We start from the raw sequence: 26,092 nt of genomic DNA, 5'->3' as shown, positions 1-26,092 counted from the left end.
ATTCTCAATGTCTCTATTTATAGGACATGTTTCATAAACATGAACATGTTTCATAAACATGACATTTACCCTTGCGAAGGTGGGGAAGATTATGGGGTAGTGGGAGATGAATAAGGAGTTAGTGGATGTCTGGTGTTGCTACATTTAATGGTGGAATTACACCTACGAGTTATGGACATTCACAATTAACTTATATATTAATATTACGACAGTTTTAGTTAAGTTATATTTAAAAAATTTATGACCAAACGTTAATTTTCAAATAATATTCCCCAAAAAAATGAAATATTCTCATGGCAATTATTCTCCTCGAGTAATGATAGAAAACCTCAATAAAGATGGCACAAGCCCAAACGGAAGTAAGTGATTATCCAATCTGTAATTTATGAAAGTTTAGGGGAAACAAATATAATTCCCCGTAAACTTAAAACGAAAAAGACTGACAAACAAAAAACATAGAATCTGTCTTTACCAAATTCTCTTCCAAACAACGCGTGTGTGTTGGAACATCGTCATCATCATCACCTGCCAATTTTCTCTTCTTCATCAAAAGCTTCAATTTTTAATTTACAAGGTGCCCTCTTTTTCTATACTTTTGGAATTTTTCCTAAACAGAAATGTATGTACTTTTTGCTCTGATCTACCTGCTAAATTGTTTTCTTTGTTACCAATTTAATTCTATGGCTAAATCATCTTGATCTCGTGCCTTTTTTGGTTCTATGTTTTTTTTTTTAAAATTAATTATTGAGTATTAGAGTGGAAATAATGAAATGGGTATTAGAAAATTATAATCTTTCTTAAAAAAAAAAAAAAAAAAAGATTGTTGAGTATTAGAGAATGAAATGGGTCTAGATAAAGGGGAAAGAATATAGAAGACTTATATAGCTTACTTGGGTAACAGTAGGAAAGTTTAGTATCAATGTTTGTTCTTTGTTCTTGATCTTGGTATGATTTTTATGTTAAATTTTGTATTTGTTATATTAGGTAGAAGTTTTTTTTTTTTTTTTTTTTTTTTTTTTTTTTTGTTAACTTCTCTTGGTGGCTTTACATATTTTTGTGGTGGGATAAACTATAAAGATTCTATCTTGGGTTCTATTGGATTCATTAAAGAAGCCAAATTGAAAGTAAAAATACTATCTTTATTATTGTCTGAACTCACTGCTAAAAGAAATATTTTGTACTTTCTGAGCTTCATTCCATTTTTGGTGTAGTATAAATGAATTCTTTTTTTGATGACAAGGGAACCCGCAGCCGCTACCCTTTGGGTGCGCACATGGTAAACCTGCTCCTGTGCAATAGCCCGCAAACCACACAGGAGAGATAGCCCGCAGTAGGCAAACCCCGTGCGACGAGCTCGACCCAGAAGGCATAAATGAATGAATTCAAAGTAGTATAAATGAATTTTTTTGATTTATCTAAAAAAAGGAAGATATTTTTAGTCCCTTCTTTTGGGTATGCTACTGGCAATTTGGCAATGAATCGGTGTGATTTTGTAGTGTCTTTTGCTAAGAGTTGATCTGGAATTGCAGTATAAATTTGTATCTTATAGATTCACAATATGAATTCTGAAATTTGATGTCAAAGAAACACTGATAAAAGTTGTGCAAGTATTCTGTTTTCTCTAGGGAGAATATGTACATTTTTCTTCTCATCTTACAGCAAATTTACACATTGTCTTATGTATGTTTCTGACTAAATTTGAAGTGCATTGCCAGCAAACAACTTGTTCATGTATTGATGATGCATTATCTGAATATCAAGAATTGAAGTTACGAGTTGATTGGTTAGAAGGAATAAAAAAGAGAGGAAGGGAGTGGATGAGAAAGATTATACATATTTTAGTCAAAATTACTAGCTTATTTATTTGATTTTAATTCTTTTTCTTTCCAACATAGGCAATCAACACCCTAGTCTTTAGTAAGATTACTTAGTTCAACTGTGCTGTACTTGTTGCTACTTCCTAGTATTGTTAGATCTTAATAAACTAAGGGGTCATTTGGTTGCTGGTTAGAGTTGTGCCAGTACAAGTAATGCAGAGATAAAGTATGCAAGGATTAGTTATGCACGGATTAATAATGCAGGGATTAGTCATGTAGGGTTTAGTTTTTCCATCTTCCACCCTGCATGAGACAATACATAGATTCCCTCATAACTTATATATTTATTAGTTATGTGGAAAAGAAAAATATGAACCAAAGATTATATTAGCAATGTTATGTTTTATGTGGAAAGGAGGAAAAACCAACCAAACATTGTCTAACTTGTGCTAGATTCTATATGGAGACTAGTTTTCCCCATTGTTGTAACCAAACAATGTATAAAGTTATGCTAGTTTTAATACATGGATAACTCCTCCCTAACCAGCAACCAAATGAACCCTAAGTTCCTAATTCGAATTTTTATCAACAGGTAATGGCAGTGGAGGAAGATATTGATCTTTCAGATTTGAAGTACCAACTTAGCCAAACCCATGTTAATTGGAAACAAGAGATGGAGAAAAGCGAGTCCCAAGTGGATGCCTTGCAAGCAAAACTATTAGATGTAAAAGCTTCTATTACTGGGTCAGAAGAAGATACAAAGAGAGAATTAGATGTTCTTTCGCGTAGAGTCAGAACCGCTGCAACATTAATGACGTATTTGAAAGCTAAAGCAAAAGTCATGGCCGTTCCTGATTTGGCATTTACCTCCTGCGGTATAAAAGAACTATATGGAGTCGGACTTATTGATAAAAATGGTGTACCGTTTTCCAGTTGGTCAAGGGACATAGATCTCTCGTCTTTTGATGATGAACAAGATGGATCTTATATGAGCGAATTACTCAGAAGTGTACAAATGGTTACAGATGTTATGGAAAATCTTGTCAAGAGAATTATAATGGCGGAATCTGAAACTGCTTTAGAGAAGGAGAAGGTAACAATTGGTCAGGAAGAGATTCAAAGAAAGGCAGTTCAGATTGAAAACATGTCTGTTAAGTTAGAAGAGATGGAAAGGTTTGCTTTGGGTACAAATTCTATTTTGAATGAGATGCGACAGAGAGTTGAAGATTTGGTTGAAGAAACTTCTAGACAGAGGCAGCGAGCTGCAGAAAATGAGCAGGAGCTTTGTTGTGTTAAGAGGGATTTTGAATCTCTGAAAACCTATGTTAGTAGTCTCATCAGTGTCAGAGAAACTCTTCTATCATCGGAAAAGCAATTCCAAACAATTGAAAGGCTTTTTGAACGGTTAGTATAACCCTTTCGCTCGAGAAGATTTTCTGTTTCATAAAATGATGGTAGATCTGTTTATTTATGTTCTCTGGGTACTCATGTTTAGGGCTGGCAAAATGGTTAAAGAAAACAACTAACCATCCAATCCGACTCATTAGATATGGGTTGGATAACTGACCATTTAAAAAAATGGATCAAATATGGATATTATCCATGAAAAAGAAAAAAATCCATATCATCCACTTAAAAATGGATATCTAGAATACCCATTTGTCTGCTTGTTATTTTTCATGAGTTCTTGCTTTCTAGGAGTCTAAACTTATTTTGGCTTTTAGCTTGTGTTCTCACCTGATTATTCTTGAAACCATGGATAACCCATATTATCCATCGGTTAACCCATTTTTTATTCGTGTTAACTATGGGTAGTTGGTTATTTATTTGTTTTTGATTAACCTGTTTTCGACCCGCCCATGCCATATCCGATCCGACCCGCCCGTTTGCCAGTCCTACTTGCGATCAGTGTATATTGTTATGTCATGTATCTTAGTACTTGCGATGCAGCTTACCAAGATGATATACCTTTCAATATCATATAGCACACGTTTCTGAATCAATAGGGTTAGAATCTAAATATGCACCCAACATTATACACATTTACTGGAACATAAGTTTTCTGAACAAGTTACTAATACACTTAAGACTTTGAATTTATGTGTAACCATTTTTCCAGTCATGTTTCTCCACGACACCAGAGTGTTATCTGGTGGAGTGGGTTATAATTAATTTCCAATGTCCTTGAATGGCAGTCATATGATTCATACCATGTACCGGGCACTAGGTTGTATGAGGCTTGGTTTCATCTATATGTAAAAAAACATTATAAAATGAAATGGACTACTTGGATTAAGAATGAGGAATCATCCTTTTTTTAAAGTGCAATGCAAAGGTTTGTAAAAGCCTTTTTTTAAAGTGCAATGCAAAGGTCTTTTTTTTTTTTTTTTTTTTTTTTTTTTTTTTTGAGAATGGTAAGATTTTATAAACAGAAGCAGTGAAGCTCAAAGTTTGTGTCAAAATCCACACAATCAGTTCCTTTACATCACTGTATGAAGCTGAGAAAGTCTAACATCTTATCTGCTGTATTAACATCTTCTAGTCTACACTACACCAAAAGGCCAATAAATATTTACATTTATATTTTTTTTGACAATGAATACATTTATATTTCAATGTGTCTATATTTTTCATATTTTCTTTCAAAACATAGTTGATTCCTTTCCTTCCAAATCACCCAACCATATGCTAGAAGGAATGTTTATGTTTCTACCAAAGTCATCCCACAAACTTCTTATATGTTTCCAAACACTGGCCCCATGTGCTGAGTTGGTTGTTTTGGTACTCCAGTTATGCTTTCTTCCTTACTTTTTAGTAACCAGCACTTTCCATAAGGCTCCTTCATTTTGATTGAATCTCCATAACCATTTGAAGAGTAAGCTCTTATTCTGGTGTTTAAGATTTGTCACTCTCATTCCCCCTTGCTTCTTGTTCTACTTGACTATCCTCCAATTAACGAGGTGGAATGCGTTTTCCTCCTTCAGACAAACGCACTTCTTATATTATCTAGTTTCTTTTCCACCTTGACAGGCATTGGAAAAAGAGACATTGTGGGTGTGTTCGTTATGTAGGAAAATATTTTCCAGAAAATGGTTTCTAACTTGTCCATGTTCAGTTGGTCAAATTTTTTTGAAAAGAATTTCTTTAAAAATGAGGAAAATGACTTTCCTAGTAAAAGTAGGGAAAACAAGTTCCACAAGTGGCATTCCACAATCCACATTGACTGTGTCCTCCCACTCTCCAACACACCTCATCTTCACCCCCACCCCGTAGCCCCCATCCCTACCACCCATAGTATTTGTCTAGATTATATACAAATGCTTTTAGGATAAGTTTTTTGCTTACTTACCGGACACGAGAAAATTAGTAAGAAACCAACTTATTTTCATGGAAAACATTTTCCTTCATACCGAACATACCCTGTATGTATAGGAAGTGAGTCCAAAACACTATTAATGAGCACCAACCTGCCTCCGAAAGATAAGTATTGTCTTTTCCAATTAGCGAGTCTTTACCACAGTTTTATAGAATGTTCTGCCATACTATTGAAGCTTTGAATTTGGCACCTAAAGTCCCAGATATACTGTTGGCAAGCTTCCAGTGTTACACCCAATGCCAACTGTAAATTCTGTAATTGGGATCAAGTGACTCTTAGCAAGATTAATATGAAGAACTGAGACTCCTTCAAAACTCAGCAGGATCAGCCTCAGGAATTGAGCCCGTCTCACATAGAACGAAGGTATCATACACATATGTAATGTGTGTAATAAAAGTGTCTGTTTGGCACCTATTATCAGCACTGTAACCCTGGATCCACCTTCTTTGTTCTGCCAACAGCATATTACTGAGACGAAAAAGGAAGGGGGATAGGGGATCCCATTGCTTTAATCCTCTATAAGCCCAGAAAAAGCCTTCTGGATTTCCATTGATAATCAGAGAAAATCTCACAGTTGAAATACACACTTGGATCCATTCACTTATTACCCAATCCCAAAGTCTTTAAAAGATTAAGTAGGAACTCCCAATTAACATGATCATATGCCTTCTCTAAGCATTCTGCAAAATGTTTTCGTCGTCTCCTCCCCACCCACCCAACACCCCCAACCCCCACCCCTTGACCATCCCACCCTTTTCCACCCCCGAACCCCCACGTCCCACCGCATCCCATCCCCATTGTGTTTTGCTAGATTACATATAAATGCTCTTGGGATGATATTTTTTTGCTTATTTACCAAACATGCTCTTGGGATGATATTTTTTTTGCTTATTTACCAAACACTAGAAAGTAAATAAAAGAAGCATTGAAGAAGCTCAATTAGTCCGAAGTCCTTCAACTCTTCTGCTCCTGCTTTTGTAGGAATAAGAGCAATAAAAGAAGCATTGAAGAAGCTCTTCTCTAATTCCTCAGTATGGTAAAAGTGAAATAAAGCCTCCATTATGTCTTCCTTGATGATTAACCAACATTTTTGGTAGAATGCTATAGAAAACCCACCCGGCCCAGGAGTCTCGTCCCTTGCACAACTATTAATAACATTGCAAACTTCTTGCCAGACTCCACCTTTCAAGACAGATTTGGTGGAAATCCTTCAGTAAAGTAATTGCTCTGATAATTCCAACACCAATCTCGACTCTCATAAGTTGCCAAATGATGTTCTGGTTTATAAATCTGTATGACATAATTTTCTTTTTACACCCATCTTATAAATCTACACCCATCACTACTTTAGTGGCCACAATTGAGAACTTGCAAAGTTTACTAGGAGACATAGAGTTCTTGAGAGTTTTGTTGTTTCTTTTCTCACGAGGATTGTCTTTCTCCCGTGGTGGGGGAGGGGGGTGGGGAATTACTTTCTGTTCTGTGTTCTTATACTAATTGAATGCATGAGAAAAGATGTCTGAGCACATCTAGTGGCTAATACTTGGATTCTCTTCTCCGGAATATGGTCCTTGCAATAATTTTCAATTGTAAGAGTTTGCCTCTGTGGCGTAGCTACATAGACTGAAGGGTGGTCAGTTGAACACTCTTCATTGGAAAATTATACACTGATCACCCGTTGCCGGAAAACTATATTGTGTATATAGAGAATGATACTGCGTATATAGGTCAGAAATTACTTCTTATAAATATATATTAAATCTTGAACACCCTCGAACTTTCTGGCTTCACCACTGGTTCGTCTTATATGTTGTTCGCATGAAAGAGTGCACTATAGTAATTATAACGTATGGTAAAGTCCCATATCTGCGATTTTTTGTACTCAGTTTTGTTTTATGTGAACCAGGTTAGCTGCAAAGACAACCCAATTGGAGAGTGAGAAAATGCAGAAAGAGGCTCAAGTCCAAAAGCTTATGGAAGAGAATGTGAAGTTGACAACTCTCCTTGACAAGAAAGAGGCACAACTCTTGGCCATGAATGAACAATGCAAGGTTATGGCCCTTAGTGCTTCTTCTAGTATTTAGAAAGTTGTCATAAAAGAGTTAAACTCCATGAGATCTTCTATTCAATGAATGCTTCCTTAAAAGGAACTTTGCACCTGTAGTTGTGTTGTATTTGCTCATTAGGTGAAGTAAATCAACTAACCGGATGAACTTTGTTCTTGAATTTAATGGAAACTATGCTGCACCATTTTTGGTGCATTGTCTTTTACCTCTGCATTTTATAGAACTTTGCTTTTAGTTCATAAGAGTCTGCTGCTATCTAAGGAGTAAGTATCCTTCTCCTTCCCAGACGATGAAATAACTGTCACGGAAGAGGGTATGAAACTTTGACTTTGATGGCACGATTAATCTTTTTGTTTTATATCGTTATGTAATATAAGAAAAATGGAAAGACTTGCTTTCTTTTAACCGGCTCCTCCTTTGTCAACGTTGCGAAGGATCTATGGGTTTGCCTACTATACTTCTTAAAGATAATGAGACTGGGTGATTAACGATGGAAAGGAAACAAGTTACTCAATTACTTGGTCAATATGGGTCTCTGTTATAGTAAGAGCTCTTGCTGGAATAACTTGTGTTGATGATAAGACTATCTTTTACGTGGCCGATTAGTGAATAGTGAATACCATATGGATCTATTATTTTATATCATGTGTGATCACTTGAGCACCAATTCGTTCTTGTTGAAGAAAACCTCTTTGTCGAGTGAGTCCTGTGTAAGAGGAAAATCTAGGATCTAGAGTTCAAAGTGAGTGTGGTCTTATTAAATGCATACTTTTTAATATATATATATATATTATTATTTTTTTTTTTTTTTTTTTGTATATGTGGAGGATGTGCAAATTTGGAGAAAAATATGGAATACAGTTCGTAAAGTGCTTTGAAATAGATGCTGTACAGAAATTGACATAATCATGTTTATGGCTTTTGTGTTTTTGGTGTAATTTTTAGGATGTATATAAAGATCACTAAAATTTTGATAAAATATCAAATTTGAATTTATTATTGACTAAAAAGTTGAACTCCTTATGCTTAAATCCAAGATCGCCTACCGATGGAATGTGATATATACCTGGTAAAATAATGGGCAATTTGCAGGATTGCCCTTCGCTGGGGTGATCTTTAATTTTTGTCCCTCAAATTGGTAGTCTTTCCTTGCTCAGTCAAATTTAAAAAAAAAAAAAATCACAAAGTAGAATTTGAATTCGCTGATTGCCCTTCATTTGGGGTGGTCTTAAGACAGAGTTTTGCCTTCAAAACTCTGCCTTGCGAATCTAAACATCTGCCTTGCAAAAATTCCTTTTTTTTTTACTAAGTTGGGATTCGAATCCAGAACCTTGGGGTATTAGGCGAAGGGCAAAAATTAAAGGCCACCCCAAATGAAAGGCAGTCCGCGCAAAAAAAAAAAAAAAAAAAAAAAAAGTAAAATAATCGAATAACTCCCAAGCTGACCCAACTTTAAGAATCTGTTTGGCCTAGCGGTTTTGACGCTAAAAAATGTTTTTTTTTTTTAATTTAGAAAAAGCCCTTTTATGGATATTTGAGGTTTTTGGTCAATTAGTAAAACTGCTTTTAAGTAGAAGTAGAAGCAATTATTTTTTCAAGACAAATATATCACTCATTAATCAATTAATTTTTAATTCTTTATTTTAATTTACGTAGTATATAATTAGCTTTCAGGTATGTAATAGACTTTTATACTTATCTTTTAGCCATGATTATCTTTTTAGGTGACTGGTGAAAATTCTTTTGGATGAAAGAAAAAAATAGATCATATGGCCACAAAACGCTAATGAATAATGATACATTAAATCCATGAACAGATTGATAAATAAAGTAATACTATACAATTATACCACCTACCAAGTGCTTTTATTTAATATTTTTTATTTATCTATGTACTATATTAATCAAAAAAATTTAGTATGTACTTTTAAATTTTAATTAAATAAAAGTAAAAAATTAATTAAAGTAGATATTTAAAATGATTTCTCTCTGTAAAATAATCTTGATAGTAAACGTTCATTCATACTTGTATTTTTTCTTAATTTGACACTCAAAAGCATTTTTTAAAGAGGATTACCCAAACAAAAGCTGCTTATTAAAAGCAATCAAAAACACTTTTCAAATATATTAGCTAAACACAAACTACTTCTCACAAAAAGTACTTTTAAAAAAAATACTTTTAAATAAAGCACTTCTCAAAATGAGCAGTTTTTAGCCGTTAGGCCAAAAAGGCTCTTAAGACTCAGAGGCGGAGACAGGATTCGAAGCTTGTAGGTTCGGGGTTCTAATTCTTTAAAGTTATTGAGTTCTTAGTTAATAATTTGTACATATTTGACAAAAAGTTTGATACAAATATATGATTCGAACAAAAGCTACTGGGTTCGGCTGAACCCACATCCGAAGGGCTGGCTCCGCCCCTGTTAAGACTAGCTGTCACAGTTCACAGCCTTCGTACCGTGATTGCCTCTTCATCTTTACTTTTGTTTGGGTTTCGCCTCAGCTACAACCTCTTTAAGCTTTCTCTATTCAATTTTCGCGCTTGTAGGCTTGTAGCATTAGTTGAGGGAGTACTCTTCCAGCAATGTTAAAGTTGTCCTCGTTGATAAGTTTGAGTCTTGAATCAATCATTGATACTTGCATCAGGGCCTACATCAAAGACGGAGTCAGGATTTGAAGCTTATGATTCATGATTTTATTCTTTTTTAAGTTAATGTATTCCTAATTAATAATTTTTACTTGTTCAATGAATTTTTTAAGACAAATACATGGTTTGAACCAAAATTACTGAATTCGGCCGAATCCGTAACCTATCCTCTAGGTCCGCCCCTAGCTACATTACACATCCTTGGAATGCGGCACTTCTCAAGCCACCACTACAAACAGGTATTTGCTGACCAAAGCATACCGAAATACCGACTACAAAACCGAATGAGTCAGGTCGTTTTTTTTAAAAAAGTTCAATTTTTTTTAAGAAACCCTGAATTCAATAGGTTATCAAAACTGAAACGCTGCGTTCCGACACCCTTATTGGTAACTCCAAGATGTAGTTAACGTTGCGTGAATGCGAGATGCTTTACTTTTTTAGGCTTGTGGTATTAGTTGCATGATGTATGTGGGAATGGTCTTTTTGATTGGTGCAAGCTCATATAGCTTAGCTGAGGAGGTTGGTGAACATGATGGATGAGTCAAAATGGATGAGTCAAAGCAGACATTAACTAAACCTGGAGTGTTGATTAGAGTACGTAGATACATCATAAATGTCTATCGAATAAAAAGAACATGTGATGTTTTCTTGTACATGAACACAAGCTAGCTCATCTTTGAAAAAAAGTACGTACAATCATCTTCTTTTTCATTTTCACATCACTGTCAAAATTAATTCCTTCATGACCTGCATATAAACTAGAGTCCCTTTCATCACTTTGATCCCTATTTTGAGGATAAGGCAAAAATGTATTTTTCTGCACAGTCAAATATGTTCAGGATTTGATTTTATGGATTTTAATTCAGAATTTCACTAGAACCTTTTTGATTTACTAGTTAGGTTTGAAATTAAATTTATACTTACTCCGACCCTCCAAATTTATGTGGCGGTGCTGGGATTTCGAGAATCATATGAGTTTTTTCTTTGACAACAATTTTTGATATGCCTTTAAGATATTTTAAATTGTTAATTATTGTAACTTATAGTACTTTTTATGTAGTTTCCAAATATGTAAATTTCATTTCACTGAACTTAAAGATTCAAAGTCCGAATTTATGGTCAAAATAAAAAAGTTTGATTCTCAAAACTATGACACATAAATTGGGATAGAGGGAGTATCTTTTTATGTGACACTTTTTTTCTTTTTTTAGTCAGTTCAAAAAGAGTGACATATTTCCATATTTAATACTAATAATTTAGCTTTAAAATCTCTGACTTATACGAAACCACCAATTTTATAAATCTTTATTTTATTTTTAAATTTCATGTTTAGTCAAACATCATTATATAAATTGAGACAAAAGGAGTAAATGTTTTGACAAATACAAATTCGAGCAAACACTACTAAATTCGCATGCATAAGATTTGAATTGCCATGTGTTACATTGTTGACTTCTTGTATTCAGTGTAAAGATGCTTTACGCTATGACATGCTAATTGCATGGTAGTAGATGTCCTAGTTTGTGACTTGTCCTTTTAGTTCACATTATTGTTTTGCAATAATGGCCATCTACTCATTTCTAATTAATTTGGTCTGTTCAAATATTTCGTCTCATTAGCTGTGCTCTAGTTGTGTCCTGCCCATTATCTAAAATTGCCTGCAATCTAGGAGGGATTTTAGAGGTTGCTGTGTGAAATATTATAGAGAATGTAGCATGTGCTTATTGGTGAAGGTGTTGGTGATTTTCGGTAGTGATGAAAGAAGAAGGGTTGGTGTGGTGTGTTGACATGCCATTTCGGCTAAAATGGATGGGATTAATAGAGGAAGGGCAAATTTGAGCCACTTTTATAAAATTAAGAGTATACATAAACCGATAGTATAACATTAAGGGTAGGGGTGGAGCTAGGTAGCATCAAGGGGTTCATCCAAATCCTCTTCGGCGAAAAATATATATACATATATATTTAGTAGATGTTGAATCCTTTTAGTGAAAATCCTGGTTCCGCCACTGATTAAGAGCTCATATGGACTGGTAGTATAACATATGACAATATTAAACCTTTTTCAATAGTAGAGGGCCAAATTTGACCCCTTTCCCATAATTCAATATTGAAACAATGATTGTGTACCTGTTAAGCAGTGGAGCAGAAACTACGGTCCAAAAAATAAATTGCTCCTATATGCATTTTGAATCTCTTGAAAACAAGTTGAATCCAAGAACCAAATATTTTTTTAAGTGTTTGTTCTACTTTGAGATATACAGATTTTTCCCTTGGAGAATAAAAACTGCGTTCTTCTATTTGAAAGGAAGAGGTTGAACCGCTCAAAAACTGATAAGTGATAACCCACGTTCTTTTTCATTACCATGTACTCGTAACTTCTCTCAAGATGTTATTTAAGTCTAGAGAAATTGATATCACAATTTGACGTCCAAGAAGTCAAAGTCAACTCTTGATTGACCAAAAAGTGAACTCTCTAGACATTAATGGGTCAAAATTCAAAACTAATTACACGATCGTGTTACTCATTAGTTAAAGTATCCAATTAAATATATAAATACAATCCTACTTTGATGTCAAATGTCAGTTCAAATCCTCATTTTTTTCTCTTTTGGAGTCTAAAATGTCCAATTTTAGCCTTGAATCCAGAGATCTAGCGCTCAGAATTGTGTAGAGATTAAGCATAATGTTAAGATCAACGTAGGGAATCATTAACTCAAATATGGACTCAAATCTCCACCTTTTCGGAGCCCTAGCTCGGATTCTAATCTACAAAAATTACCAAAAATGGTTGTTGTACAATCTGGTGTATATACTGCCAGAATGTCACCTTGCGCGATCGCGACTCTGTAACGCTATCGCGGCGCTGACAGAATTAACCCACCCCGATCGTGTTGAAAGCTTGACCATGCGATCGCATCACTCTGAGTGCGATTGTGCTGCCTTTGGCATGATCTTTTTTGCAACCTGTTTAAACAAGCTGAAGGCTGCACCAACAAAAATCTACACTATTTTCAGTTGAGGCAAGGGTACCAGACGGCACCCGATTCGCTCGGACCCCATATCAAACCATGCAAAGAAGCCCAAGAATACCTATGTGAAGTCTCAAGTCAAATGGTACCACATAAATTAGGGGTAGGACGGAGGGAATACTTTACTTCTATATTAATTTTGCCTCTACATTTTCACCAAACTATAATGAATGTAATGGTGGACGGAGGGAATACTTTACTTCTACATTAAATTTGCCTCTACATTTTCACCAAACTATAATGAATGTAATGGTATTGCCGCATACCTTGACCCAATTAAATTTTCAGTATCTTTGTATGTTCACGTGCTCATTAAAAAAACCGCTCAAAGAAAATGTCATCTTTGTGTTCCATATTAATGCTGCAGGTCCTTTGGACCTTGTGTTATCCATTTTCATTCATAGAACATGGAGAGCGCCCACTCCATTAATCACTCTCTATCTAAGGCGGACTTAGGATTTGAGCGCAACGGGGGCACTATTATCTTTAGTACGTCAATTACTAGTAACAAAGTTAGGCGTGCGACTCTTAAAAAACTTATCGATTACAATAGCAAAGTACAAACTTCAATATTATCAAATATAATTAATTTGATACTAATATAACAAAAGTACATCATCAACTCATAATTGAACTCGACGCGTTTTCATTTGAAAAATAAAAATAAACCTGACTTTTCAAGACCTTAAGTTGATTGTACAAAATCCCAAATTTAAGAATATGATAAGATTTTAGGGCTTAGTATAAGATAATACAATTTTTAATTAAATTAAATCTATAAAGTTATGTATTCCTCAATCCCTAGTAATTGAATGCAATTATATACTTATATAATAAGTAATCTATATTAATCATTAAAAATTAAGGGAAAGCTTTAACCGTAAGAGAAGTCCGATCGTTGGCTTGAATTCGATTGCCGGAGAAATTGATGAATATAGACAATAGATTCGACTATGGTGATGTTCCTAACTTAGTGATTTATGAGAAAACTTGATAATGGAAGAAGGGTTTGAGAATTGAGAGAGCCAAAGGAGTTTCTTTTTGTTTATTACGTTGAGAAAAGATGAGTGGGAAGTGAGAAAAGATCTTTTGAAATCTGTGGCTTTTGGGGGGAGGGATTTAATGAAAAAGTAAAATGGGAGGGGGACTAAATAATAAAAAGATAAAAAAAAATCTGCATTAAATGCAGTTTTGTACAACAGTTTACTGCACAAATTTAAAAAAAAAAAAATTGTAGGAGTTTAGATTTGAATTCGGGTCACGACCAAAGGAGCATCAACGCTTTCGACACTCCTACCAACCGAACTACTTTTAATTATGTTTGAGGGTCCTTTTAAAATATATGATAATTTTTAAGGTATATAAATATATATGTATATAGTGATTTTTTTCCAAAGTTACGGAGGGCACGTGTCCCCCACTCTTCAAGGTGGGTCCCCACCCCTAACTCCTGTTGACCTTTACACTTTTAAGAGAGCCTTAATTAATTCCCTGTATTTATGTTCTTTTTGTTATATATCTAATGTATGAGTTTATACTTAAGTTATATGTATTGACGGCGTAAGAAATATATGTACAATCAGGTAACTTATTAGGTTTTTCTAGGTTAATTTCTTGATTAACGTCAATTGGTAATATGATGATTAATGTGCTATCAGTGGCAGAGCCACACTACTCAAGAAGACACCCCTTCGCTGGAAAATTACACAACGTAGTAGGTAATTTTATTTTATGTGTATATACTATATGTTGAATGTAAATTCTTCATGCGATCCTTCTCCGGACCCTGCTTCAACGCGGGATTCTCATGTGCTAGACTGCCTTCTTTATATATATATATATATATATATGGACTATATGTTTATCTTGCTCTTCTTTTGTCTGAAAAAATCTTTCTAATGTCTGTTTAACTAATATTTTCTATTTTCCCATTATTTTTCTTCTTGGCAAATATACTTTCCTTTGTAGAGGTAGCTCCTTGTGTTAGTGTCTTTGGTAGTCTTCGTCTTGTCTGGAGAAATGAACATCCCTCATCTTCACTTTTGACAAAGTGACAGCCTTCAACGGATTTGATAAGTCTTTACCGGCTACCGTTTAAACCGACTAGTCGTATCCTTATCCGATACAAGTGGATCTAGTCGCATTCATGGGGAATGCACACCCTCTCATCCATTTTAGTCCGAGATGGAAAACTCGGATTGTGCTAACTCGAACTTGATCGCCTGTAGTCTATGTTCTAAAAGTACGTAAATACGCAAAAAAGTCAAAAGGATCCAATCTATGATACATATATATATATATATATATATATATATATTTCTTTATATTATGACATCCTGACTTCGTCGCTGTTTGCTATCACATATTATAATTCATAGAGTAATTTTTTTTTTCAGTGTCAGTAAATATATTTATAGCTTGTGTATGAATCATGACATAGCTATTGGAGGATTTATTTCTTTGGTATATAGAGGAATTAACAAAGAAGAAGGCAATTTTATGGGCCATGGAACATGGGAAAGCAAAAGACGTTCTCATAACCTGTCATCGATCAAAGCACAAGACTCAATTCTTGTGGTGCTTAATTGTTTTTATTTCAAAATGCGTGTCTTTTTTGGCTAATTAAGAAACTTGTACTTTTGTCAGCTTTTGTGTGCTTATGTTGTTGGGACTTAATAAGGTTAATCAGGGTCACATGCAAGGTTTTCTATGCTGAGACATTTCAATTTCACATTATTGAAACAAAAGAACATATGTATGAGGTTTTCAAAATGATCTTTCGTTCACGAAGGAATCTTCAAGAAAATGAGAAGACAAGCTGACAGATTATTGCTGATTGCTTGATTAACTATTACTCCCTCTCCCAATTTATGTGATATTATTTTCTTTTAGTCAATTCAAAAAAAAAAAATTATACCTTTTTATATTTAGTATTAACAATTTAGCTTTAAACTTTTCATTTTAATGAGACGATTTATAGCGACACATATATATGTGGCTTGTTTTAGACCACTAGTTTCAAAAGTTTTTCTTTAATTCTTAAACTCTGTACTTAATCAAATATCTTCAAATAAATTGACGGAGGGAATATAACAGGCACAGACAACATCCTGAACGTATTTAAGATAGAAGACGACGTATTCAAATCATTCTGGTATCTAACCTTGTACAATCTTTTGTTGGTGGCGGATGGAGAGTATAATTATTATGTTCACTTGAATCCAATAATTTTAACAAAGGAGCATAAATATATTCAAAAAATGTGATGGATTCAATTATAAAAATCTAAAATTTATATTCTGAGCCTGATTGTCTTTTGGTGTCGCGTTTAATAACGGTATATATATACGATGATGGTTTAAAGCAGTTGTGTTATCAGCTAGCCGACACTAGAAGTCATGTGGATAAATCTTATACAACAGCCAGTTAGACAGCTACATGGACAAGATATATAACAACCTTGACACTTAATTAAAAATTGGGAAAATGGTCAAATTTACCCTCCAAGTATGGTTTATAGTTTAAATTTGCCCTCCGTTAAAGTTTGGGATCAAATTTGCCCTCTCCGTCAAAGTTTGAGATCAAATTTGCCCTCCCCGTTAGGATACTTGATAAATTTGCCCTTATATGGATGGAAGTCTGACTTGGACTCCACAACACAAAAAAATTAGCCACATTGAATCTGCATAGGCTCCACGTAGACTCCCAAACCCAATTCTCTTTTGAAAATGCCCCTGCAACATTTGTTTGTCATAGTGAAGGTTTCTTCATGAACTCTTCAGAGCATTTCTGAATAGAGGAAAACATTTTTTCTCAGAATACATTCCTAAACGTATACCGAAAGTAAGATCAGAAAAGTTATGATCCTGCAAAAGTGATAACAAGACAACAAAATAAATTTGTGCAGTTCAACTTTGAAAATCCATTTTCAGTTCTCTTCAACGAAAATCTATTTTCAGTTCTCTTGAATAGTTTTTGAGAGGTTCTGACAAGGAGGCGACAACAATGAGTTAAGTTAGCTCCGTCGAAGTTCACCTAAGATAGATATCATGTTCAAGAAAGCTTTGCTGGTCAGATAAATTCTATGTTCTTGGAGAGAACAACGAATCCTTCGTCGTATTAAACATTTGTTGTTGCTGCTGCAGAAATTTTTCTTACATGCCTCCTATTTTGTCACATGCATTAGGTGTGTACCTCGATGCAATTAAACTCCGGCTTTTCACATTACTACATGGTGCCTTAGTGTCAGCAATAGTCTAGACGGGTTAAGAGAATTGGGATTGGGAAACGGGTTAAAAAGAGAATTGGGTTTGGGAGTCTGCGTGGAGCCTATGTGAATCCGACTTGGCTAATTTTTTTGTGTTGTAGAGTCCAAGTCAGACTTCCATCCATATAAGGGCAAATTTATCAAGTATCCTAACGGGGAGGGCAAATTTGATCCCAAACTTTGACGGAGAGGGCAAATTTGATCCTAAACTTTGACGGAGGGCAAATTTAAACTATAAATCATATTTGGAGGATAAATTTGACCTTTTCCCATTAAAAATTATAAAGTTTTCGAACTCTTTGGAAGAACATTTGTGTTTTTTCTTTCTATTTTTACTTTGGGAGATGAAGAGGCTCGAGGAGGGGAGGAAGAAGAGCTTGATAAGAATCAAACGTATAAGTTACTAAGTTAGTGCTCCTTCCGTCTTATTTATTACTCTCCTAGTCTCGATTTATGTGATATTTTTTGCTTTTCCAAAGTCAAATAAACAAAATCTTTGACAGCGATTTACTCGTCTGCCATATAAATATCTTAGATTGCTAATTATTGTAACTTATAGTAGTAGTTTTATGTTATGCAAATTATTTTCAAAAAACTTAACGATTGTATGTCCAAATTCACAGCCAAATTAAAGAAGTTTGACTCTTCAAATCCGAACTGTATTATATAAATTGGGACGGAATGTGATATTATTTAATTGGGTATTAAAAAAAAATTAAAAATAAGACTTTCAAATTTTATAGTCTAAAACAAGTTTTAAATGTTTGACTATAAATAATCTCATTAAGATTCTATAATAAAATAAAAAATTTAAAGTTAAATTATTTTACATATAAAAATATATTATTTATTTGAACCAAACTAAAAAAGAAATATATCACATAAATTGAATCGGATAAAATTTTTTTTTTTTTTTTTTTTTTTTTTGGTAATTAAGGTCTTTTTTTTTTAATCACCAAAGTGTTTCAATACATATCTGCAGCTCCCATCCACTAGTGCTGCCTCTACAACTGGAATTTCAACGAAACTATTAGGTGCCAAGTAGAAGGAGTTAAGTTTCTCCCCTCTACAGGCCCTTAACAAGTTAACACTGTTTTTACCTGACTCAAATCACCTATTACAAAGTTACTAAAATATGCAAGACTGTAAGTAGTCTCTGGATCTGCCAGAGGCTCTAGTATTGGAGATGACTGCAATGTCTTTGGCTAGGCTGTCCATAGTTCTGCATTTATCCTCAAAGATCCGTTGGTTTCTCTCTATCCATATTGCTTTGGCAAGTTCAGCATAAAGTAGTTTGAATACCTGAGCCTTTGTTGATCAACCGGAGAAAATATTAGTTAACTAGGACTCAATTGTCAAGTATTCTATGCTGTTTTCTGCCTTTAGTGCCAAAAAGATGGAACCAATCCAAATTAAATTTAACTCAAATAGTTATATGGCCTTCGTATCGACAAGTGTCTTCTTAAAAAATTTGATGAGAACCATGTGCATAATGCTACACAAAAATTGTACAAATAAGGTACTGACATTAATGTTCCAATTTCATTTGGAAATCAATTATTTATTTGTCCTATTTTTTGTGATGCATTTTGATTTATATTGGATTTAAGAAATAAAAATTTTAAAATTTGTGATTTAAACAAGTCATAGTTATTTACATAGCTATTTTTTTTTTTTTAATTATATAACAGATAGGGGAAGGGAAAACGGGGATCAAAGGGGATTACAAGGTGAGACTTCGAATCCTCACCAACAAGGTAAAAATTCAGGTAGCCAACAGAGCTACTAATTAAGATCCCCCATGGATAGGGGATTACAAGATTAGGGATCGAACCCCCACCAACAAGGAGAAATTTCAGATAGCCAACCAACTGAACTACTAGCTAAGATCCCCGATTTGTGTATAGCTATAAATAATTTCATTCAAGGATAATTTAAAAGCACAAAATTAAAATATTTCTAAATGTGAAAAAGTATTGTTTCCTCTACTCAAATTATGTGACACTTCTGTTTGTCCAAATTTGAACAAGTTATACTATGCAAAACTCATATAGAAATAGTTTGAAAAAGTATACTCCCCCAGTTCCCTTTGATTATTTAGTATACTAAAAATAATTTTCTCTTTTACTTGTTCCTTTTTGCAATGAAGTGGAGACTTTTAGAGGGTGTTTGAATTGATATTTTAAAAGAAGCTTATAAGCTAAAAGTTAAAAGTCATAACTAATAAAAACCTGAATTACTGGTCGTAGGAACTATCACAAAACTTAATAAGTCCTTAATTTTTACAGCTGTATATGCTATACGAAGATGCAAAGAATATTTTCTTTGCGAGCCCTAGTCGTATTATAGTGGAAAAAATTTCTTTTCCAATATTCATAATGAGTACTTATATGTCAAAAGCAATATTTAGGAGGACGACAAATTAATAGACCGTATAAGCTAATTAGCACCTCTATTGATGGACCTGACCGACTGACCCAATAGCATTTTCCAATAACAACACTAAGATAGATTTAACGGAAAAGGCTCAAATATGCCATCCAACTATCGGAAATGGCTCATTTATGCCACTCGTCAATAGTTTGGCTCATTTATGCCATCGAACTATAGGAAATGGCTCATTTATGCCATCGAACTATAGGAAATGGCTCATTTATGCCACTCATCAATAGTTTGACTCATTTATGCCATCGCCTGTTAATAAAAATGACTCATCCAAAGCCATATTTCATTAAAGCTGATTTTACAATATCATATATGACACGTGGCCTCCAACTAGATTATGGTTGTGAGTGGGTAAGGTGTATGGGTCGGATTTTTTATTAATTTGGTATTTAAAATTGGACTGGTTTAATTGAACGATGTAGACCTCTAATTGGAGGCCACGTGTCATAGCTGGTATTATAAAACCGGCATTAATAAAAAATGGCATGGATGAGTCATTTTGGTAACGAGCGATGGCATAAATGAGTCAAAATATTGATGAGTGGCATAAATGAGCCATTTCCTATAGTTCGATGGCATAAATGAGCCATTTCCTATAGTTCGATGGCATAAATGAGCCAAACTATTGACGAGTGGCATAAATGAACCATTTCCGATAGTTGGATGGCATATTTGAGCCTTTTCCGTAGATTTAATTAGTTTTCGCCTATTTCTCCCTTATCATTAAGTCTATTTTTTCAAACTAGTTGGAGTAACTTAGACTTAACTAGTAACTTAGACTTTCCAAGTAATATTAATAAGAATAACCTAATAACTAAGTACTTAAATCATGCTTTCTTAAGGTGAGTACTGCAAATGTAAACTAGACAGATAAAAGGGAATAAAGGAGGGTAATTACTTACCTTCACTAGACGTTTATACCGTACCATGTCAGCATATATATCGTAATTAAATGTTTAATAGGACATGAATCTACATTAATTAATCATAATTAAATGATAAAAATCTATTAGAAAACACGTATCATGCATCTATTAATGTGATGTAACTATTGGATACGAATAAATTTTTATCATAAAGAGGTACATAGAGAATAGAAGAAAAGATATCACTTACCGGTTTTACAAATTAAGTTACAAAATCTAACTCTTCAAATAGTTGAAAATGGAGAACCTTTGACTTGTGGTGATGTATGGGATTGAGAGCCCGTTTGGATTGGCTTATAAGTTGGCTTATGTTCGTTTTCACTTTTTTGAGTGTTTAATTTTCCAACTTTTAAAGTCATTTTTGTGCTTAAAATAAGCTCAAAAAAATAATTGGGCCCATTTGATTTAAATTATCTCAAAGCAGTTTATAAGTTCTAAAATGCATGTTCAAAAAAAATAAGTTGGACTACCCCAACTTATTTTTTTCAGCTTATAAGCTGCAAACAGCTTATAGAAATAAGCCAATCCAAACGGGCTCTGAGTTTAACGAAGCATTGCTGTCTTTAAGACTTTATATTCGTTTATGTTACGTTGGTGATGGTGATTGATAATTCATACCCTTTGCTGTACTGGGGTGACTTTGTGACTATGCAACATGTCAGGTTGTCTAATATGACCTTCAGTTAGTAGTGGAGACAAAATTTTAATTTTGTCATCAAGGGTTTATCACTTATTATATAGAGCAAAGATGCAAATATACCTTTCAGTTTTGCGATTTAGACAGATGTATCTTTCGTTAAAAAGATTGTCAATATGTACCCCTGCCATTACATAAATGGCATGAATATACCCTTTTAGCTGACGAATTTTTTTTAACAGATCATTTAACTTATTTTTTAATTAAAGAAATATTATGTGCCTTTCAATAATAAGTCTACCGATTTTTTAGTAGGCTTATTTTTTTTAAAAGCCATATGACAATTTTTTGACTTTATATATATAATATTATTTTTTGATGAAGGGAGTTCTGATGAACTCCTTCCGCACCTCTAGCTCCGCCACTACCTCCAGTGAAACCAAAACCTAATTCCTTAATTTTCTTTGTTAAATTCTGCAGCTTCAAAACAAGGGGTTGCAAATTTGCAATAGTCATGACTCATAAACATTGCAATACTTTTTAATGGACTTATTTTATTTTCCAGTTTTGTCACTTTATATGTTTCTTTTTGGGATAAGGCACCGTTACCCCCCTGAACTATACCCGAATTTGCTACGACACACCTTACCTTTCCCAGGGTCCTATTACCCCCCTAAACTTATTTAAAACGAAATAATTACCCCCCCCCCTAAACGCCGACGCCCACTCTCATATGGGAGAGTGACATACAATCTCCTTGCCACATGTGTATTTATTTGTTTTCTTCGTTTTTTTTTTTTAATTTTTTTTTTTACGTGTCAATTTTTTTTAAAATAAAAATAAAAAACTGAATTTTCATTAAAAAAAAATGAGTTTTAAAACCCGTCTTTTTTTTTAATTTGAAAATTTGATTTTTTTTAAACCCATTTTAAAAATAAAAAAAAAACTAAAAACATGGATTAAAAACTGAATTTTCTTTTAAAAAAGGATTTTTAAAACCCTTTTAAAAAAAAATTGAAAATTTGTTTTTTTTTTAAAACCCGTTTTTGAAAAAGAAAAAAAAAAGCTCGAAAAATGATTTTTTTTTTAAATATGGAAAAATGGATTTGTTAAAAATATGGAAAACTTGATTATATTTTTAAAATGTCTTAAAAAATCTTGATTTTCATGATTTCATTTTCTTAGGACACTTTTATTTTTCAAATAAAATCCGAAAAGTGTTTTTCTTGCCAAAATGTGAAAAAAAAAAATCGAATTTTTATAAAATTTTGAAAAAATTAATTATTTTCTTAACATGTGGAAAACCCGTTTTTTAAAACTAAATGTGGAAGACTAGATTTATTTTCAAATTTTTAAGAAAATGCAGATTTTTAAGGAAAAAAATTAAGTTTTCCCCTTTTTTATGTTTCTCACTCTCTCAAAGAGAGTGAAACACACTCTCTTTGCCACATCGCATTTAGGGGGTAATTATTCCGTTTTAAATAAGTTTAGGGGGGTAATAGGGCCCAGGGAAAGGTAAGGTGTGTCGTAGCAAATTCGGGTATAGTTCAGGGGGTAATGGTGCCTTATCCCTTTCTTTTTTTATATGTATTCAAGTATGACTGCGTCCCATGGTTTGGTAAAATAGTGAAACATATGCTGTTATGCTTAATTAAACGCAAATAGAGATTTAATGCTCAACTAACTAAGTATCAACACAAAATTGAATATTTTTAGACTTTTTGTTCTTTTGAAATTGTAATGCAACCGGCCTATCCTCTTCCCTACATCCTACAGTAAAAGGAGAAGATACATACGTTCATACTCCTTCTGTCCCAATTTATATGACACACTTTTCTTTTTAGTTGGTCTAAAAAGAATGACTTATTTCTTTATTTGGCAACAATTTAACTTTAAACTTTACCTTTTACGCTTCACGAGATGATTTACAATCACACAGATATCTTTAACTTGTTTTAGCCAACAAGATTCAAATAAATTTCTTTATTTCTTAAATTTCATGCCCAGTCAAACTACATCACATAAATTAGAACGGAGGGAGTAGTTTTTTCCTTCTTTAAAGAAACAAGTAATCTATTAGTACTGGCATTGTAAACAGGCCAACAAACTAAGAGAGTGAGTGAACAACTCTATCACTACAAGCCTATTTCCTAGTTATGTGGAGTATGAAAACACAACTGTAGCTATAGAGGTATTTTTCTAAAGATACCTAATTTTTAGAGAAATTGACATAAATAGCCGCCCATCAAAATAATAGCCAATAAATGTATATTTTGGTGCATAATATACGTAAAGTACACATTTTTTATACATAATAGTGTATATATTTTGGACATTTGACTAGCAAATGTAATTATTTTTTGCCGACCGGCCAACTGTGCAACTTGCCAAAAGATTCTTAAAGTGTATGATCATTTTATTTAAAAGTTTAAGCGGTTAGAGGAATACATTTTTATTTACTTAATTTTGTTTTCAACAAAACCCTTCATATACGGGCCTTATTCTTAATTTTGTTTTCAACAAAACCCTTCATATACAGGCCTTATTTTTTGCATGAGAAGACACGTATAAACAATTTTTGTGCGGATTTCCCTTCATACGGTGGTCTTTAATTTTTGCCCTCAAATCGGTAGTCTTTAATTTTTTCCCCTGCTTCTCATTTAATGAAAATTTGTGGGCCAAAGTACCCTTATTCGCTGGTCTACAAATGGGTTCGATCCCCAGCAGAGTGGGAAAAAAAAATTCGCAAGGCAATGTTTTATAAAAACTATGCCGTGTCGGGCAAAGTTACATAGAAACTATGTCGTGTCCGGCATAATTCTGTAGAAATAAAGTTATCCAAAGATAAGTTGTGTAGTAACTATTTAGCTCGGTTAATGTTTATTGAAACTTTGCCTAGTCCGATATAAGTCCTGCCTTGTCTAACATAGTTTTGTAGAAATTAAGTTATCCAGAACTTATGCCGGACAAGGCATAGTTTCCATGTAACTTTTTCTGACAAGGCAAAGTAATTAGTCATAGATCTGAATTACTTTTTTTTTTTTTTTTTAATCTTTTTGATGTCACAAGTATTTTCGGCCACTTTTTTTGTTACTTTAAGTGTTGAAGGGTAAAAATTAAAGACCAGCGATTTGAGGGGAAAAAATTAAAGCATAGATCCTTCGAGCAAGAAAGGTGCTGCGCAGGGGCCTCCTCAAGGTCATTCTAATACGATCCCGAGGAGCACACATGAGCCAAATCGAGCATATGACATAAGGATAATTGCTTGGTCGTGTGAAGCGAAGATAAGATGGTGGGACACGATGGTGGCTGGCTATACAAGAGGTTATTTTCGCAATTCAAGTCATTATCCCTAAAGAAAACTATCAACCATGGCCCTTACTTCATTAAGGGTATTTTTGTAATAGTTAGTCTAGTCTTCTTTAGCCTAGTAGTACAAATACTCCACTTAGTTTATGAATGATGATGTATTAAGAATACTCTTTGGATATGAGAGTTTGTTTAGTTTGGTAGCTATAGGGTTAGTGATAGTTATAGTTCATCATAGATGGATTCCTTTGTTGGTTATGAACCATTTTCCATTGATTTTCATATGAGAGTTGCTTATTTGTGGTTTTCAAGTTTGTGACTCTTGATTAGAATTCAAATAGCTTAGGTTCCTTGATTGAATCCAATTGGAAGGGTCTAGGTTTGATATATCTAGGTTTGTCCATAGATTCATCATCAAGAGGGTCTAGCTTATATCCCTCTTTTCTCATTCCCTTTCTTCAATTCTCATCCCTTGATTTCTATCTATCTTAATTTTTAGCGTTTTGTTGTTGATTCGATGTTTATCCCAATTCAAATCGTATCACATTCGGAACCACTTGTTGGTTGTTTATTGACCATAGCAACGCAACGTTCAGTGGTGGGGGCAAAGCACTAGCGAGAAGCTTCCCTTAGGATTGTTTTCCTAGGTCAAGTCAAGAAAAACGTACGTAGGAGCTGCGCAAAAGCCGTTGCCTGAGCGCATCCCCTTTCTTGCAGGAGTGCCCTTCGCCACGACATTAGTGGCTTAGCTCTTCATGCTTCCCGCGGGCTTTTTTATAGAGAGAGAATAGGGGGGGGGGGGGGGTTTGGGGGGGGGGGGGGGGGGGGCGCACGAAAGATTGGTCCACTCCGAACCACCCCAAGATAGGGGCAATTTGTGTGAATTGCCCGCATATAAACTCTCTGTAAATGTCATTGGCACTTGTGCCATTATATTGTGTTGTATTTAATTTTTGCCCCTCATAACAAATAATTTTTCGCGGGACATAAGTTTATATTTTCGCATCATAATATTCCCGGAAAGTTATGTTGTGGTCTTAAAGAACTTATTCTCACTAGGCATAAATTCGATTGCTAGAGGGCAAAAACTTAAAGACCAGCCCATATGAACGGCAATTCCTACAATATTTTCCTTTGGTAATGGTGGCAGTGAGATTCGAACTCATGACTACCGATTCTGATATCAAATTAAAGTGTTTAACTTAAGATGTTAAATTAAAGAGCACAAACCTCTTAATAATTCTTTTTATTTTCAACAAAAATATCTTCCTCAGTTCTGCTTTTCCTAGGAAGTTATACTCTATTTTGAAATTATTTAAGTCACGCTTCATGCATATGTACAGTACTGCTTTAAACGAACTTGCTTCATTGGAGTGAAGCGTAATTTTTAAATTAAAAAGATCAAAATAAACCTTGCACGCCAATATGTATAAGCAAGTGTTTGAATTTAAAAATTAAAAAGTAGATAGCAAAAAGTTCTCTGCAGGACAAGAAATATTAGTTACTGACTAGTGCCGTCTAAAAATTAAGTAATTAGCTACTAAAAATGGAATCGCTAATTATAGCTACTGCC

At 33.9% G+C, this 26,092-nt stretch overlaps 1 protein-coding gene across 2 annotated transcripts; it reads left to right on the top strand.

The window, feature by feature from the left end:
• Positions 1-412: 412 nt before the first annotated feature.
• On the top strand, positions 413-7,464 carry LOC132035968 (uncharacterized). 2 transcript variants are annotated; one of them, XM_059426152.1, is made up of 3 exons: positions 413-574; positions 2,410-3,221; positions 7,100-7,464. In XM_059426152.1, exons 2-3 carry the CDS (start codon positions 2,413-2,415, stop codon positions 7,275-7,277), a joined length of 987 nt encoding a protein of 328 aa, XP_059282135.1. In that variant the 5' UTR covers positions 413-574; positions 2,410-2,412; the 3' UTR covers positions 7,278-7,464. The 2 variants fall into 2 exon arrangements, with proteins under 2 accessions (XP_059282135.1, XP_059282137.1); XM_059426154.1 differs by having other exon boundaries at positions 461-619.
• Positions 7,465-26,092: the final 18,628 nt, after the last annotated feature.

This window comes from Lycium ferocissimum, chromosome 11, assembly GCF_029784015.1.
Source record: "Lycium ferocissimum isolate CSIRO_LF1 chromosome 11, AGI_CSIRO_Lferr_CH_V1, whole genome shotgun sequence".
NCBI classification, from domain to species: domain Eukaryota; kingdom Viridiplantae; phylum Streptophyta; class Magnoliopsida; order Solanales; family Solanaceae; genus Lycium; species Lycium ferocissimum.
The sequence above is the reverse complement of the archived record's forward strand: the minus strand, read 5'-3'. Positions and strand labels throughout refer to the sequence as shown.

Excerpts from the sequence above, each read along its gene's own strand:
- LOC132035968 (XM_059426152.1), top strand. The coding sequence starts at position 2,413 with ATGGCAGTGGAGGAAGATATTGATCTTTCAGATTTGAAGTACCAACTT. Across the intron at positions 3,222-7,099 it reads ATTGAAAGGCTTTTTGAACG|GTTAGCTGCAAAGACAACCC; the intron begins GTTAGTATAACC and ends TATGTGAACCAG.